The 13607-nt window shown below is 43.8% G+C and overlaps 1 protein-coding gene across 1 annotated transcript in view; it reads left to right on the forward strand.

Moving 5' to 3' along the window:
- The first annotated feature begins 6509 nt into the window (after nucleotides 1-6509).
- Nucleotides 6510-13607, forward strand: part of AGPAT4 (1-acylglycerol-3-phosphate O-acyltransferase 4) — an 84805-nt gene continuing 77707 nt past the window's right edge. The window contains exons 1-2 of the mRNA XM_061471419.1: nucleotides 6510-6781; nucleotides 10694-10788. Of these exons, the coding sequence (XP_061327403.1) occupies nucleotides 6759-6781; nucleotides 10694-10788 (118 nt within the window). The 5' untranslated portion in view covers nucleotides 6510-6758. The remainder of the gene's footprint in view (nucleotides 6782-10693; nucleotides 10789-13607) is intronic.

Below are 13607 nucleotides of genomic sequence, written 5' to 3' on the forward strand. Positions count from 1 at the left end.
ACAGTTAAGGATTCAAAGGTAAATAATTAGTAGATGCCAGGAAGGCACCCAGAAAATCTTTCACACTGAAGCAATTTCACTTCAGAATTTATAACATCACCCTTTCAACAACGGTTTCTTTTCATTACAGCCTAAGAGTAGTGTGGTGTTTGAAACAGCCTAAGCACTATGAGGCCTGGTCTTCTCAGAATTACACTGTCATTTTTCTCACAGGTGTCCAACCTTCTGTTTCCTGGCTCCTTTCCTTTTTGAGTGACTGCTGCAGAAGAATGAACACATGTCTTCATAAATTTACAGCTATTTTATGTAAAAACGTCCCTCTTTTGAGGTTTTAATGATCACTTAAGAGTTTTATATTCAGGAACTATTTTCTTTTTCTCTGGAAGTTTATTTTTTCTTTAATACTGCATCCTTATGCAATAGCTAGTTCTGGACCTGTGTCTGCATTCACTGAAATCAAGGAAATGACACTGGGAGCAAGATCGGGCCAAATAATAAAAAACTGAGAACTAAGGGGTCAAAGTAAGAGACCTACCTCCTGCTGTGACACTCGAAATATTTAGATTCTCAGACCAAATCTACAGAGGAGGAGCAAGATTAACTGGGAGAAATTAGAGGAAAACTAGTGTCCTGTCTGATTTGCAACACAAGACACAGATCTGCTCTACTTAATGGGATAAGGCATTCTAAATGTAGTGTACTGTATTTTTTTCAGTGGTATCACAGGTATTTGGCAGACCAAGGCAATACCAGTACAAAATCTTATTGGACTCTTTCACCCCTTTTCTCTAAGTCCTGAGCTTCTAATGCTTTTTTTCCTCTCTATTCCCTGTTAGCACATTTTATGCAATCTGTTTCAGAAATTTAGTACTAAAGATGTTGTCCCAAATTTTTTCATTCCTTAATGTGCATAATAGACATTTACAAGAACTGCAAGTATCCAGTTTTTACCCAATTAGGTTTTAGCTAATGCATTTTATTTAAAAATCTATTTCATCAACCACTGGCTCCTTTTAAGAAAGAAAGCAACAGTACAGAATGCCAGTTATCTCCATTCTTGAGGGGTCAAGTATCTCAGTCTACAAGGTGGACTACTAATTTAACCCTTAAGTATTGAGGAGCCGTACTTCCCAGAATGTCTCTAAAAGTGTGGGGTCTTTACGAATAATCAGTGGGCTCAATTAAAGTATACAGAATAAAATTTGACACAAATCTGTTCTTCAAATAGATCAGACTTCACAGAAATAATAATATATATATATACACCATCCATATGAAGGCTGCTGTATAGTGGATATTTCCTGCTACATAGCCAGGATTTAATCCCATACATTTATTGGGAAACAGATGGCTCCCTGATGTTCCCTTTAGATAAAGCAGTCTTTACAAAAGTAGCACATATGACAACACTAGATAGTGACTGCAACAGCTGATTAAGAGTCGTGTCCCGTCTTGTGATTCCACTATGGACGAGGTAGTGCAGGGTTGGAGGAGCTGCATCAGGCAATAAGTTCTTCGGTGAGCAATGTCTGAGTATTTTGCCTGCCACTTCTCAAAAGTTTGGTTGTTTTTTTTTTTCATGACCTTTCCAAATCTGATAATTAAACAAACAGATAATCAAATGCTAACTTCCATGTAAATTTGGCAAGGGAACTAATGTTGCTCACTGGCAGAATGTAAATGAATGCTTTATGTGTGGCTTAAAGCTGCTGTCTTTTTATGGGTAGGGTGAGTATGCAGCCATTCGCAGTGTCAGGACACTGCTACAGAATTCACTATGAACTAGACCAAGCAGCACATATTTATTGCAGCGATTGCCATTTTCTGCAAGTGTGTAAAAGCTCAAAATGCAAGGCTTGCATAGTTTGTGTCAACACATTATTGCAACAAAGCAGCCTCCTCCTTATCATTTTGAAATAATTATTTCCTTTTCTAAGGGTGGAAATATACATATATATAATCAAAATTAATAGTTGTGTGATTTGTTTCTGTTAATGTATGTGTATACTATATATGCAGATTACGTATTGCCCTTGAAGACCTGGAGAGCAGCCAGTGTGACTCTTCCCCAGTAAACTTGATGTAAACAGAGATATGCAAAAGCAGCATTTGTTATTACAAGATCTGAGCTACTTCAGGTTCCAAGTCATTCAGGCAAACATTTTGGTTTACAGTTTCTTATCTCTTCTTCTGGAAGAGTGGCAGTTTCCTAAGTGTCCTGGTTTCTAAACTGCACTCACCTTTACAGCTCCAAAGTGATCTTTCTTTCAAGACCTTGGAGGAATTTCACCCTCCCCCACACACCCATGACCATGACAATAACAGACATAGGATCTCTGTGTTTTCAAGGTGCCACTGAAGCCCTCATCATTCTGTCACTCTCTGAACTATGTTTGATCACATCTGCAAGATTTCCTCATACCACAGACATGTGTGGGTGCGCACATGCGGCACCTGCCTTTGCATGTGTAAAAACTTCTGCTCCATCATCTGCACATTCAGGTATCTCTAAAACCAGTCATCTGAGCCACCAAGTTTTGGTCTGAAGTGGTCCATGCAGAAGCCTTCACTTTAATCAAGCTTTAAGAAATCAAGGAAAACATAAAAACAAGTCTGTGGCATTTTGTATTAGACCGGTGTGGAGAGAAGCGAAGTCCCTCTTCTCATAGGGTAGGCTCAAGTTGAATACTTAAAACAATTGTGGGAACTACATTTGCACGTATGTAAGGAGTAAGTGCTTATTTTGTGGATGTCAGTAGATGTGAAAATATTTTGTCCAATTCTGCAAAGAGTACCTTTGAAAACTTTTTGTATGGTATGATCCTTGGTATTTATTAAAGGAATAGTATTATTTAAAATGATAAATGCACCATAACTTATTAGTAGCCATGGACTTGTTGCAGAAAGAGAAGCATGCTGAAAGAAGAAACATGTTTTTTCTGCATCTCAACCAGTATTCTTTCTGTACGTACTAAACTTAGTAAAGGATCAAATTAGACAGTCTGGAGCTGAAATTCCTGTAACGCATCTCACACAACGCTTTTGCTAATGTGTACTCAATTAAAGAATGAGTCTCTTCTAAAATTAACTGTGGCCCCAGGGTTTAGTTTTAAGAGGATGTTTCCATTTGTGGGTACCAGGTGGCTTCTGTGCAGGGAAGTGGGGTTTTTGATTGAAAACAGTGGATCCACTGTATAGCTGAGGTAAACAAAAAGCTGGAGAAGTTAGGGTTAGTCCACATTAGAAAAATTTGCCCACAAAAGATACTTACATGGGCTGCCAAGTGTGTGGTTTTCACCCCCCCTCCCCCCCCCCATTGGCCTATTTAAACTGGTACACCTGCATCTGTATTAGGGCTTTTATCATTACAACAAAGCATTGTATCAGTACCTTTCATTTTTGGTTTCCATATTTAACGACACTATTAGCATATACTTACCCATGTACATGTACTTTCATCTGGCTTCCTAAAAAAAAAAAAAAAAAGGTGCAGTCATGCTATACGCATCAATCCTCACAATAATTCCTGAACTTGTTAGCTGAATTTAATCAAGCCCAAGAACGCAGCAGAAATCTCAGACACAATTACTTTCCCACAGATTTCATAAAGATGGATACGACAAGTACAGGAAAGACTTCCTGTTATTGCCTGCATGGAGGGACAGCTTGCAGTTCAGCCTTTATTACACTCAGCCTACACAGAAGAGGAACATTATGAATGCTTTTAAATACAGGAAACATATCTTTTATAATCTGCACCTTATTGGATATTAGACAATCTAACTGTAAGACATGCAGCAAGAGCAAACAGGGATTCAAAGAGTCTAGCTGTGCACGGCAGTGTATCATAGCGTATCCCTATGTAGTATCCATCCTATCAGTCTAGCAGCATCAACACTAGCAGTGCTGCCTCTCCCTCTAGGACCTCTATCTAGAACTGAAGAACTTTCCAGAATAGAGAAGCTCTGGCCTGCAATTAAATTTGTGAAATCGAATTCACAAGGCACTTCAAAGTGCATGTAGTGAGCAGGACTGGGGTCCAGCTTTTTTTAGTCTGATTCCTTTTCATCCTCCTTGTTAGTAGCAACTAAAGAAATACAAAGTGAGGACCTCGCAAACCTTGCTCTTAAGACAGAAGCGTTTTTCTTTTCTATGGGCTTTCTAGTCTCAACTATTACCATGGTATCTAACAGCTCCATAAGATTAATACATTTACCTTTTAAACTCCAATTTAATTACGAGGGGTTTATTATTCACATTTCTTTGGTTAGACTTTTGAGAACTAGATTTATCTCTTCACTGGAGAGTTTTCCAGGTGTAAAGCATCCATAAATCCTATTATATTCAGCTGCAGCTTAACACTAATGAAAGCAAGAAGCCAGATTTTTATTATTGCTTCCCAGAAAATGGGGAACATACAAACAAGCAGCCACAGTTTCGTCTCAAGGCTAGATATGTAAAAGATGTTCAGGCATGACCACACACAGCATCAGGGGGCCTGACTTTTGGACCTTTGGCTCTCAGGATAACACCTATACACTGAGTGAGATGTCTTGGAATAACACCCAAAAAATCTGCATGTGTAGTACACAAAGCAGCTTCAAGTAGCTAGTAGGGGATGCTTAGGACAGAGCTGTGCTACTCCCAGCCACTCTCCAGAATTAAGTAGAGGAATTGTAAGGGATTGTAAGTCTTCTCCCTCTGCCTGGAACTGTCCCTTTTTCCAAATGCAGCCACAAGGTCAGTCTTAAAGTATGGCTGCAGAAATGCCCTCTATCTATCTTTATGTAACTGTTCAGCAGTTAGACCACTGGCTTGAGGATGTTGAGTGAGCTGAATTCAACTCCTTCATGACCAAATGGGAGGTAGGTTGCCAAATCTCAACCTCCTAAACAGCACACTCACCCACCCCACCAGCAGTAACCTGAGAGGGCCCTGATGGCACTGCTAGCCCTTAATGGCCCTGACCTAGGCTCCCCATCCACCCACCCTGCATATAGACCATGGCTTCATTTAAGCCCACGTCTGGGACTTCAGTCCTTGCCTGACCTATCTAGTAGATGGATGTGCCTTCTGTTTAGTCTCCTGCCTTGTTTCCTGGGTGGATCTATGGTGTAGCCCCATCTCCAGCTATGGTGTGACTGGATTCCCTTTATACAAACTCTGCACCTGATTCATTGTTTCATCTTGCCCAGGACTCTCTCTGCACTCTGCTGTGACTGCTCTGTTCTGGTGTTGTGGGACAGAGCTCTGGCTGGTAAGGATACTGCCTGCCCAGTGGTCACCCTCAGCTCTAGGCTCTTCTTCCCTTGGGCACCAAGAAGCCTTGCTCTTGCTGCTCACCAAGAAGAGTTATAGCTTCTTGCTCCTCCCAAATGTGATAGTCAGGACACTTCTTTCTTGCAGCAACTAGTCTGGGAAGTCTTGTGTATACCCTCTTTCCCCCCTCCTTAACGCATAGTACAACTCCCATTGTTCAGTGTTTGCTTCAAGCCCTTTTAAAAAAGAAAACCAGTTTACACTGAGTGTAAACAGTGATGCAATGTGGCTGTTACAGACCAGGACTACAGGGCTCTGCTCTGGCCAGCTCACCCAGGTCTCCCCTAGTTGTTCCCCAGCCTCTGGAGCCCTCCTGGCCTAGTGCAATCACACACCCTGCAGAGGTGACAGTGCTGTCCTGGCGGTACATCACAGAATCATAGAATCATAGAATAGTTAGGGTTGGAAAGGACCTTAAGATCATCTAGTTCCAACCCCCCTGTCATGGGCAGGGACACCTTACGCTAAATCATATCACCCAAGGCCTCGTCCAACCTGGTCTTGAACACTGCCAGGGATGGAGCATTCACAGCCTCCCTGGGCAACCCATTCCAGTGCCTCACCACCCTAACAGGAAAGAATTTCCTTCTTATATCCAACCTAAACTTCCCCTGTTTAAGTTTTAACCCATTACCCCTTGTCCTATCACTACAGTCTCTAATGAAGAGTCCCTCTCCAGCATCCCTATAGGCCCCCTTCAGACACTGGAAGGCTGCTATGAGGTCACCCATGCATTACCACCTTCCAGTGCTTAGGGTGTTTAACAGGCTCGGTTCTTGCTACTCTATTCAGGGAAGCTGCTTTTCACTCCACTGTCAGAGCTCCACAGCGGATGTTCGCATTTTCAGAGAGGGAATATTGTGAGTAAGGGTACACGGTGCTTGGATGACTGCCATGTGCATTTATTTTTCTCCACAGCGCTCTGGTCATGGCCTTGGTACTGCTCTCCAGGTGCTGCTGGAAGTGGCAGACACTCACAGGTGACCGTCACCCCGCAAGTCTGCCCTACAGCAGTACTCCGCTGCGGCCACGGCCCAACCAGCCCCCCTCCACCTTTACCCCCGTAAAAGGGATGCTGCGTCCCTTTGGGGACTGGGGCCGCCGCTTCCCCCTCAGAGCCGCCCTTCCGCCGTCCCCCCGCGCTCCGCAGCGGCAGAGCCCTCCCGCTTCGCTCCACTCGCTGTCGGGCGGCGCTCCGCAGAGCAGAGGGAGGCGGTGCGGGGTAGCTGTCGCCCCTCTCCCGCCGCCCCGGGAGGAAGTGACATGGCAGCGCCGATGGGGAGGGAAGGCGAGGGGCGCCCTTTTCTTCCTGGAGCCGCCCGGCGGGTGGAGCCTGGCGGCCCCGCCCGAGCCGGCCGCCTCCCGGCGCGTGCAAACTAGTGGCAGTTGGTGCGGCTCGGCCGCCGCCTTGTCGCTCCCGGTGCCTCAGCGCGGCGCGCATGCCAAGGTCCCGCGGCGCCAGGTACGTGCTCTTTCCCTGGCGGCCAGCGAGCTCCTCAGGTGTGGGGCCGCCCTTCTCCACCCGCCCTGGTGTCTCGTTCGGAAAAAGCAGCCCTGAAGCATCCCCGTCCCAGCTCCCTTCCTAAAACAGCCACCTCCCGGCGCGCTGGCGCGGCAAGCCAAGGGGCCGGCAGCCGCCGGCGGGATGTGCGAGCGAGGCGGGGCGCGGCTGGGCGGGAGGCGGGCTGCGGACAGAAGTTCCCTGATTTATTCGCCGCTGGGCCGGGTCTTTTGAGCCGCCGCCGTCGCCTGGCCCCTTCGCTCCGTTTTTCCTGCGGCCGCCGAGAATTTTGTTGCTGTCCGCGGGCCCCCTTTGTGTGGCGAGCGCGGCCCGTGCCGGTGTTTCCGTGGAAACGGGGGAGCTACGGCGGCGGCCTTTGCACGCTGGGGGGGGGGGGGCCTCTGACGGCCGGGCCGGATCGGGCGGTCACCGCGGCCCCTTCCACTTTCCTTTCGGTCTTGCCCCGGCGGGGCTGGCGATGGCGGGAGGAGGGTGCGGGCAGGGCGGTTGCTGTGGAAACGGTCCTGTGCGGTCGCCTATTCGGTGCCTCCTCCTCGCCGAAGGCGCTTGTCCGTAGCGGGAGGGGGTCGTGTGGAGAGGCGTGCAGTTACAGTCACAGGTCGCGGTGGCTGATTTTAACATGGTACCGAAAATCGTGCCGATGAGGTGAGGTAGCGTGAGCCGTGGTTGGGCGGAGGACTGGGGAGCCTGCCTCTCTGGTGATGTGCTCACGTGTTGTAAAAGCCCTTCATCTCCCTGTGTCTCTTAGAGATATTTAAGCCGAATTAGATACCAACCACAAACTGGTTTAAGGTTTGTCGACCGATACCAAGTGGTGAAAGGAGAACTCTGAGGGGGCTGTTGTTTAAATACGAAGTAACCCTTTGTAGCATTTGTTTCAACAAGTGAGCACTTGCATATCTAAAAAGAAGCAACCAAGAAAAGCATCTGTTTGAACAATGTCATATGGAAACTTCTCATCTGTATCTTTGTTATGCATTTCTAAGAGTTGTGTTTCTGGAGCGTGTGCAGACATTTAAGAATGCTGTACCTTATGCAGGTACTTGTATTGGAGAGCAGCCTTGCTGCTATGTCAAAACTGACAATACAAGAAGTGGAAGGATACAAGAAACATTCTCAAAAAAAAAAACAAACCAAACCAAAAAACCCAACCAAAAAACCCACCACTAACCCCCCACCCCCCCCCCCCCACCCCCTCAAGCATTTTGTTAAAACCAGCGATGTATCCAGCTCAGGAAGTTGTGCCAGGTGATTGTAGTCTCAGCTTGTACTGGTAATCACCTCACTAAATTGCAAAAGAATTAAAAGCTGGTGGAGTAGAGACACTATTGCAGCCATATTCTCTAACTTCTCATGTGAATGAGACATACAGAGGACTGTTTATGGTAAACAAGGCCTATCTCTGTATAAAGACTGACTGAGTGGATCACTAAAGCAGTTGCTTGTGCTGTAGATGTTTCCTGTCATTTACTGACCAACAGCTTTCTCAAGCTGTTATCTGATCTAATGTTGTGTTTTTCCAAATACAGTGGTTTAAAATACATTTCGATCCATTTTAGGAATTTGTGTAAATATTATGCATAACTTTGTTCTTTTCTATTAATGTTTTGCATAACAATGCCTAAATAAACTGTGTCTAAAAATGTAGCTTCAACCGCATTTTCTGGAAGACAAGACGGCCAGGATTCATGTGGAAGAATAAAACAGAAAGCCTCCAATGAGCAGGGGAAATATTGTAAACTGCTGATGGATAAAGGTTGCTCTTGAGCAAAGTTTGCTTGTGTTGTTGGCAAGTACTTTAACAGGTTTTTAGTATTATATTTTAGAAGTGGAGAAACTACACAGTGAGGATAATGCTTGCCCAGAGTCACAGAACAGAGAACACTATGCCCAGAGCATGGTAATGAAGTGTGTTGAGACCCAGGAGGTGTCAGTTTGGTGGGGAGGTTGTTTTCTTTTAGCAAGTCTTGTTCTGTCCACCCAAAATCCAGGGGCACTGAAGCGTCTTTGCGTTGGAATGAGGCATGCTTTCCTGGAATGACAGTTGTACATCATTTACAGTTTAGTGCACTTACTGTTCCATAACAGAGAAGACCTGTGTAGAAGGAGAGTTCTCTTACAGGAACTTGATGAGAATCCTATGCCTGTGCTCTGCCCTGCTGAAAAGAGGCAGCTTACTGTTCTCAGTTGTATACCCTGATTTTATTGTTGGAAGGTGAAGGCCAGCAGTAACGCCCCTTGAAATCTCTTCAGTGCAGGAAGACACTGTCACAGCTGTGGTGAGGTTACCAAGATGATATTCCTGTATCACAAAAATGCACTTCTGGGCCTTAGAACTTGTATTAGTAATTCTGGTTTAAATTTTAAAAAGCCAAATATCCATTGCATGATGTAGAAGAGCACTTCCCTAACTAATTGTGTCATTACTGCTGCTGTTGATATGCCCAGGGAAGGGAGCAGATGAACAAGAAGGCAACAATGCATTGTTGTGCAGTGTGCCTATGCTTTAGTCAGTGAAAGCTTTTGCAACTGTGGGCCGCCTTTGTTAGGGAAAATGTTATGTGAGTCAAAGCAAATTTCTTCTGAGGTGTGTTTGATTTAGCTGTACTGAATGCAGTGGACTTTTTTTTGTGAAGAAACTAGAAATGTGACTGAGAGCAATACCCTGTACACTTTGTTGTGTTTTGGCGCTGGTACGTGGCAGCCCAGTATGTGTTTTTTCCCCAGGTGCTTTGTCCACAGGCTGGCTTTGCCCAGTGATTCAGTTTCAGGTGTTTGGGAAAGTTTGCCCACCAATCTTTTGGTGGTTTTAAACTCATTCACATCTGACTGTGTGGTGAGTACCCTGAGCACCTCTGACTAATGCTTGTGTGCTGCACAGAAACTGCTGACTCATTTAATTTTTATACTTTTCCCCTGTCTTCCTCCAGAGCCTTGGACTAGAGATGTGGTAGGGTCAAGGTAAGGTCAGGGGAAGAGGAAACAGAAATGAATGAGTATAACTGTATGTGTGGCAAGGATGAAGATGCTGAAGAAAACCTTCTTTGGTAATGTGAAAAAAAGATGATGGCTGTAATGGATTTCCTGAAAAGGTATATAATAAACCATATGTTAGGATCCAGGCAAAGCTGTTGAACAACTGTAGTGATCCCACAACTGGGAGATGCTGGTTTATGGTCCTGTTAGTGGTATGCTCTTCATTTTGAACAAAAAGCCTTCTTACTCCTTTGCCTCTGTTTGCACTTTCAGCCCTTCTGTCTGTCTGGTTATATTCTGCCACGAAGAGCTTAACACTGAAGTCATTTTCTGCTACTTGCAGAAGAGCTGACCTGGCTTGAGGTTTCTGCTGTAGCATAAATAACAGGAACAGAGAAAGGCAATTAACCAGTTCTAGGCTGGAAAGTCAGAGGTAGAGGTCACTTAGCAGAAGGAGCTGCAGGCGGGGACAAGCACACTGATTTCACATGTATCTGTGGCTGTTTATTAACGCCTGAAAAATTTCTGATGTGCACTGGATTTCTTTTTAATCTGACCAACAACAGTTAAATTTCAGTCATATTTTCCCAGCAGGATTCAGGTGAACGAAAAGGTTTGCCTGTGCAATTCAGTTAGCAGATTATGCAATTTTTTTTACCTATCAGGAAAAGGGGAAGAGCTGAGTTAAACCCTGCTGTTAAAGATGGGGAAAGAATATATTTGGGGGAAGTCTGTGTGTAGAATTGACATGTGACTTTTTATCAATTTAAACTGTCAACTACTGTGTGAAAGTTAAAACTGTGTCCTGTTTTTCCCTGTCTCCATGTTATGCCTCTCTTTACGCATCACAGTTTGCCTTTTAATCATGTTTTTCAGCACTTCAGAAAATACCATTACTGCAGATGTTTTTATACTTCTGGAAGGTCTGGAAGCATTCTGCCTGCAGGAGCCTACACCTGCACTTGAATCATGTATGAGGTTTCCCTCCTTTAAGTCACAAAGGCTTTAGTTTGTTTTACGGTTGAGGGTATGTTTAAACAGTGCTTAAAATTGCACAGACATTTACATTTTTTATTTTTATATTGAGCCTTCAGTGTGTCACTGACTGGTTTTCACACGCCTATGCCTGTACTTCTGAGAGTGTGCATAAATACTGCATTTCACCTAAGATGGAGGCAGAGAAAGGATTTATTCTGAATTTAAGCCTTGCAAAATGTCTCAAATTTATTTGAAGTTAGCAGGACAAATGCTCAAAGCAAGGCTTTCAAAAAGATTTAGGCACCTGAAATGGTGCAGAGATGTAAAAAATCCAGGTAGATGTTGAAGCACCTGATGCTTAATTTAGTGCAAAATTTATAAAAATGTTACTGGATTCTTCCCAGCGTGTTTAGGAACTGTAACATCTGCACACTTGCCGTCCAGTAAGGTTAAGTGCTGTTGGATCAAACACTATCTCTGAATGATTTTGCTGGAGGTTTAAGGTGGTTTTGCCACCTTAGACCTGGCTAAGGTGCTGAGAATACAAGTGCATTAATTAGTTGTATTTCATTTGACTGGTTTTGAGGGATAATATTTTCTGAACAACAAGGACTGTTGAAGCTTGTCAAGAGGTTTCTTTTGGCTTCAACAGGATTTGAATCAGGTCCAAAATGAAACTTCCCTTTATTATTGGACTTGATAAATCCGGGGATTGTGATGAAGGCTTTTATTCTCTGAAGTTCTCAAATTAAATAAGGCTGTTCGGGGACTAATGATCAGGAAAATGAGGACGCTGGAAGTATTTTGAGTTCATGGTATAGCAAAATAATTCTGAACACTTGTGTCTTGGAGGCAGAGGTGAGTCAAACCTGGTGTAGAATGGGACCACTGAAATGTGGTTAGGCAGCCACCATGTTTATTTGGATTTTTGCCTGGCATCTGTGTCGTGGTTTAAGCTCAGCCATAAATCATACAGCTGCTCTCTCACTCCCTCCTCTTTCCTTCCCCTGCTCCCAGAGGGATGGGGAGGAGAATCAGAAGGAATGTAACTCCCATGGGTTGAGATAAGAACAGTCCAGTAACTAAGGTATAACACAAATCACTGCTGCTACCACCAATAATAATAATGATAAAGGAAATAACAAGGGAAGAGAATACAACACCTCACACCCGCCAACCGATGCCTCGCCCCACCCAGCAGTGAACTTGCCCTTTCGGGTAACTCCCAGTTTACGTCCTGGGCATGACATGCTGTGGTATGGAATACCTCTTTGGCTAGTTTATGTCAGGTGTCCTGTCTCTGCTTCCTCCTGGCTTTCCCTCCTCCCTGGCAGAGCATGAGACTTAGAAAGTTCTTGGTCAGACTAAACATTACTGAGCAGCAACTAAAAACATCGGTGTTATCAGCGCTGTTCCCAGGCCAAAACTCAAAACCACACCACTGCACTAGCTACTAAGAAGGAGAAAAAAATAACTGCTACTGCTGAACCCAAGACAATCTGGATGTCTGATTGTGTAGTGTATAGGTGCAGCTGAGCCTTACAGTGAAGCCGGCATTTATTTTAGAAACCATGTCAAACACATCTCAGCTGTAAGACGTGTTTCCCTAAGTATTGGGTGTTACCTCTTTAAGGCAGGAGTTGGTTTTCTTTGAATAATAAATCTAGAAGCTTCCCTGCCACATTCATTCTCCAGCTAAACTATTTTCTACAGAAAGAAGCATTAGAAAACACTTAATGAATAAATATTAGTATTCTGCTTATCCCATCTTGGTGTGGTTACATCTTGTTCATACTCTCAAGTGTCATATGATAGTATACAGCCAAATTAATATTTGGAGGTTAAAAAATATCTTGTGTTTTTCTGTAACATTTACTCAGTATTCAAAGAGCATGCTAATGGATGTTATTTCCTATAAGTTAAAAATATGCAAATGGATTAGCTGAAGGAGGCAGTCTACTGTAATAGAAGATCAAAAAAACTAATAGCTCGCTTGGAGTTGTAATCAGGTGGATGGCACTTTTTGTTTCTAGCACTATCAACAACATCTTGTGATTTGTCCTGGAAGCTTTTGCTCTATCCCTTCACATTTCAGCACTGTTCCCTCATATCCCTGTGATTCAGAAGCATGGAGGATGTGGTGTATCCCACCCCACTGTGTCTGTGGCAGTATTGTCAGCGGGGCTCAGATCCACCGAGTGGGAGAACGTGGTTGTTGCCAGCAGGCCATAGAGATGCTCAGTGAGAGACACTATGTTAAAAGTATTCATGCTGTTTTCTGGGATCAGTAGAAAATTTGTTACCAGTTCACAGGCTGGTGGTGAGAGTCTCACTTGTAAACCAGTAGTACTTCCACCATGGTGTTTATTTCAGTTCATTGATTTATGCCCAATCTCTGCCAATTTTCAGATCTTTTTTTTAAGATTTTTGCTGCCACAAAATTCTGTATTATTCATTAGTTGCATTTTATGGCTTTCTTAAGTAAACAAAACAACAAAACTACACAGATTAAGAATTAGACTTCTAGGAAAAAGCTGAAAGAGGCTATCCAGAATTACTAAAATGTAAATCACGGTTCCAGAAAATATAAAGTGGTCAAGAATACCAAAGAAAGAAAATTAACTTTTTCCCAGTGCTGATGATTGTTGTCCTTGAAGCACCTAGCAATGCCTTTAATTCCTTCTTTGGTAGAAGCAATGAGAGATGTATGTTTGTTTTGATACTAAAGTTGTAGCTTCTGGTTTATAGTACAGAGCCATTCAAGTTGTTGATGAATACTTGATTTTCATTTCTTGAGAAATGGAGAAGGGAA

Source organism: Pezoporus flaviventris, unplaced genomic scaffold, assembly GCF_033815535.1.
Source record: "Pezoporus flaviventris isolate CSIRO_AGI_PZ_B2104156 unplaced genomic scaffold, CSIRO_AGI_Pfla_v1 ptg000066l, whole genome shotgun sequence".
Classification (NCBI taxonomy): Eukaryota; Metazoa; Chordata; class Aves; order Psittaciformes; family Psittacidae; genus Pezoporus; species Pezoporus flaviventris.